At 34.5% G+C, this 4,915-nt stretch overlaps 1 protein-coding gene across 1 annotated transcript; it reads left to right on the top strand.

The window, feature by feature from the left end:
• Window positions 1-435: 435 nt before the first annotated feature.
• LOC107398241 (serine protease Hayan-like) lies at window positions 436-3,495 on the top strand. Its single transcript, XM_064356200.1, is given in 4 exon segments — window positions 436-519; window positions 773-882; window positions 965-1,176; window positions 3,046-3,495. Coding segments are annotated over 4 exon segments (579 nt in total). The 3' UTR covers window positions 3,219-3,495.
• Window positions 3,496-4,915: the final 1,420 nt, after the last annotated feature.

The raw sequence follows: 4,915 nt of genomic DNA on the forward strand, positions 1-4,915 counted from the left end.
TATTCGTAGCAATTCCGTATAAAATAAGAAACCATAGTAATTAATGAAGTTATTAATATTTTTATTCAAAGCTACAATAAGGACTATAATGCACAATTAGCAAGATCAGTCTTTTAATTCATTACAATTGGGTGTAAGTCTCTTACGTATGTAAGTGTGTGAACCTGTCTTTGGGAGCCACTTCTTGCAAAAATTTTACATACACAAGTACTTTAAAATTACACTGCAAACACAAACCACCACAAAATATCAGTTTGATGTGCCAGTCACTCAATTAAGGACCGGTAATATTATCTTCCCTTTTTCAGTAAATTGAATCTTATCTGCCAAAATGCTACTGTCACTGAAATCAAATTTGAAGTTAAAAATGTGATCGCTAACAAGGATACCTTTACATCAAATTCAAAAAGCGCTATCTAATGGCCATTATATAAAATGGTTCCCGACCTCGTCAGTTCGTTCCAGTTTAAAACAAATGAAGGGAGTTGGAGCACCATACCTTCTAACACCACCACTTGGGTAAATTTTAATCAACTTGAGAAGGTGAATTCAAATATGCAATGAAAATGTGTGGTTACTATTTAAAATTTCAAAGTTGGCGCCAATTGCTCGTAGTTCCGGAAATTTAGCCATTTTGAAAACAATTTGGATGAACTCAGAATGGTCTATTTGGTTCGTATACAAAATTTTAAAGCTGTAGCTATATTAGAAGGTAAAAAGTTTCTAATGTAGGCCCTAAAAGAATCACCCTGTATACTTAATAATCTTTTAGGCACTAATTGGATTTAAACCTGGAAACGAAAAAAAATGGCTATGTGGAGGAACTATTATAAGTCCACAATACATTCTTACGGCTGCACACTGATTGAGCCACCACGAACAGTAAGTAAAATGGTTCATATTCATTTAAAATTCTTAAAATAACAGTTATTTAAATGTATAATTAATTATGTTAATATTTTAGTGGCAAAGCTAAATACGTAAGAATTGGCTTAAGAAACATCAACGACGAACACAGACAAGAACTAAAAGTAAAAGATCGTATTCCTTATCCCGATTATAAGTCAAGTTCATATTACCACGACATTGGACTTTTGAAATTGGAAACACAAGTCAAAATGACGCCGGATGCAAGACCAGAAAGCAATTGCAACTGGATGGGATCAGACCACATGGGCTGGTGAAAAAAGCAATGATTTACTTAAAGAAACATTGGATCTTTTTGATCACAACATTTGTAATACATCGTATAAAAGCCGAATTTTAAGAAGATTGAAGAATGGAATAATTGATGATGTTACCTAAGTAACACAAGTTGGTGCCAGCCGGCTCTGGGTGTTGGGCGTGGGTGATCACAAAGAACTATAAACCGAAGTTATTGGGCGCCACTAGTTGTATAACCCCAACTAGAGGGGGAAAAAAAAAGAAAGGAAAGAAAAAGGGGTTTCCCCGAAATTAAATTTTAATGGATTAAAATATTATATAACAAAGATTTAAAAAATGTAGGAAATTAAAAATTATTAAAGAAATAAAAAATACTATTCTATCTACGCTGGACAAGTAGACAGGAGAAAAGTGATTCTCTTATACCGATCATGTGCTCGGAATATTGTTCTTTGTCGGCCGCAAACTCATAGATCTATGTTTTGTGACTGATATCGATAAGCGCAAAATTAATAACCGAATCTACCAACCGATATGTCCAGAGACGATTTACAACGAAATTATATATATTAAATTACAAAATGAGATCAGCAATATTACCTTTGATCGTGAGGCGATCAAACAAAAAAAAATTGGAAGAAAGAGAACACACGAGACAGCAAAAAGGCTCGAGGTTAGGGGGGGTTCCGGCGCATCCGTAATTAACAAAGGCTTGCCTGACCGTCTTTTCGATGAGGGGCTCCCTCAGAGGTAGCTGTTGACCTCGCAGATGGCGGGTTTGGTGATAACGGCGAAGGACCACGTCCGGAACGAGAGATGATGGGATGTTAGGTCCCCTCGAAGGTTTTACTCCCCCCAATTTGAAGCCTTTAAATCGAAATACACACTGAACCAAGAAAACAAAGAAAAGGGCTCATCAGAATCAATTCGGTACCTTTGATGTTGGGCGGCTTCCTCGTGTTAGCAAAAGAATTTTGTCCTGCGAATCCGACTATTCGGCTACGGCGATGGTGCGAGCATTTACCACGAAAATCTTAGTGAAGCTGCACTCACAACGAATCACTCCATACGATACTTAAATTTTCACACTCGATGACCGCAATTCTCCACAATAATGTGAGATGATCTAAAATCTGATCACTCGAGATGACTCCCACAACGGAGCTAGGACAAAAGTGCTAGAACGATTTCCGTTCGGAGTTTTAAAGAACGAGACTCAGAAAAAAAGTGAAACGGAAACGAAAATTTAAAATTTACGCGCTAAACAGAAGATAAGAGGAAAACTAGGGAGTTTAGAAAGGTAACTAAGATTGACAATTACAGGTTAGATTCAAATTCAAAACAGATAAGAAAATGTAAACAATGACATGGGCAATTAAACTAAGGCCCCCATAGCCCACATGGGAACCCCTAGGGCAGGCAAAAGGAAATAAGGAGGCTATCCGGCCCTAACGGATAGCATTTCCGACGATTTTCCCAACTAAGTTATCAAGGTACCAACCTACGGTTTTAACCAGAACCATTTTCAGGACAGTGGGCACTAAAAGGCTGCGACATTCAAGTTTGCCCACAACTGAATGCGGGACGCACCGAGCCACATATAAGGAAGAAAAAAACATTTCTTTGTAAGGTTGACAAAAAAGCGGACATCACAGAAGGAACAGGAACATTGACGCTCCGACGTCAGCCGTTCACTCTGACGCCGTTAAGGGCATTAAAATTACACCCTGACCCGCCCTTCTAAGTCAGGGTGGATTTTCCAAACGTAACAATGAAATGCAAATTTGTGCGGGTTCAAAGCTCGGAGAAGAAAAGGATACTTGTCAGGTAAATAAAAAGCAATAACACTCGAATTAACTTTTGAATTAATAAAAAATTCAGGAGGACCACTTCAAATAGATCACCGTGGTGACAAAATACGCGGTGTGTACGATATAATTGGAATAACATCGTTTGGAAAGGGGTGTCCTGGGAATATAGGCGTGTATGTGAGAGTGTCACATTATATTAAGTGGATAGAAGATATAGTATGGCCTAAAACATATCTCCATTAAACGAAACTTGTTTACTTAAAAATACCAATCAATTAAAAGTGTTTTATTAATTCACATTCAAGTTTCTTGATATGTGCGTAATAGTGTCTGTGGTGAGTTAGACTTTTTGGAATGTCTCATAATGAGTTCAAAAATAAATTTGTCAAATGTATTAAAAAACCGCTCGTCCGTTCAAAAATGTGTATCATACATCATATACAATGTTCTTTACTGCTTTGTATTGTTTTTATTGGTTTATACATTTTTATGTTGTATTAAGTGATTCATTTGAAACAATGTATGCGTTATTATTTATCAAATAAATAAAATAAAGCAAGAACATTCAGGGTGTTCCGTCTAAACCCCACATTAAAGTATTGGCAGTTCTAATAACGATAGTTATCTGAATATTTGCATTCAACCATAATCACTTAGGTCCTGCTTAATGAAATTTTTAAGAAGATGACACTTTCGTTTGTACCTAAAGTCACTATCAACTTCATTGTTTTAAATGGAAAGCTATATTTTTTAATGCGTTTTTGGATTACTAGTGTTATTTTAAAGTAGTTTTCATAAGCTTCCCCTATACCCAAATTTAGCCATTTACGTAATATGTAGGGTTTTAAATTTTTTTTGGGATTTGCACTTTACAGTTTAAACATCGATAACTCTGCTGTTTTTTAATTTGGAATTATTATTTAGCCTAGATCATTCTTTTGGTGTTTTAAAATTTCTAAAAAAAGATAATAAACACAAATATCTTAAAGCTAAGTTTTCAGAACTTTAAGTATCCGTAATTCAACTTTTTCAAATAAAATACCACAAGTTTTATTTTATTAATTAAATCGTTGAGAATTTAATTCTGCATCGAACTGTATTAGCATTCCCTATACTTATGTTTAATACTTTACAAGTTACAATAACTTTTTGTTGGGATTGGGAAATTTTGTAGCCATAGACCTTTTCTCATAGGTTGCCATGGAAACGAGAGAAAAAAATGTGAGAAATTAAAGTTTTTTAACCAACATTAAATTAATTTATTTTGTTTTTAAGGTATAGATAACACAACTTTGATCAGGGTTTGTCGCTCGTTTAATTAGAAATATTTTTAAGGCAAACTATGCAAAAATAGCTGTGGTTAGTAACAAATTGTCTACAATGTCAAAAAAACAACATAATTTGAAAATTATCACAGATAGGTATAGGAAATGCTAACACAGATCGATGCAGAGAAAAATTCTTCTCTATCTAGTAAAATAAAAATTGGGACATCCCATTTGAAAAAATTAAGTATGAGTACTTGAAGTTGTCCAAACTTAATCTTAAAATTTTTGGATTTTTTTATTTTTTTTTTCAGTTTTGAACACACTGAAAAACAGATATAGACCTTCTTTTTTAATTCTCCAAATATAATTCCGAAATCTCTAAAGCTATACGAGTTACCGATTTTTTAAGTGCAAATCCAAAAATTTTCAAAAAAAAATATCTCGAAAACTTAGGTATAGGGAAAGCTGATAACAACTCTCTTAAAATAACTCAACTGATCTAAAAAAGTGGAGAAAAACATAGCTTTCCGTTTAAAATAAGACAATTGATAGTGACTTCCGGTATGACCAGAAGTGCCGTTATCTTGAAAACATTTTCATTGAGTAAAACTCAACAGAGGCTGGCTAAGTGAAACTTCAAAGTCACAGCATGGTAATGCTACAATGCAAATA

Source organism: Tribolium castaneum, chromosome 4 (genome assembly GCF_031307605.1).
Source record: "Tribolium castaneum strain GA2 chromosome 4, icTriCast1.1, whole genome shotgun sequence".
In the NCBI taxonomy this organism is placed as follows: domain Eukaryota; kingdom Metazoa; phylum Arthropoda; class Insecta; order Coleoptera; family Tenebrionidae; genus Tribolium; species Tribolium castaneum.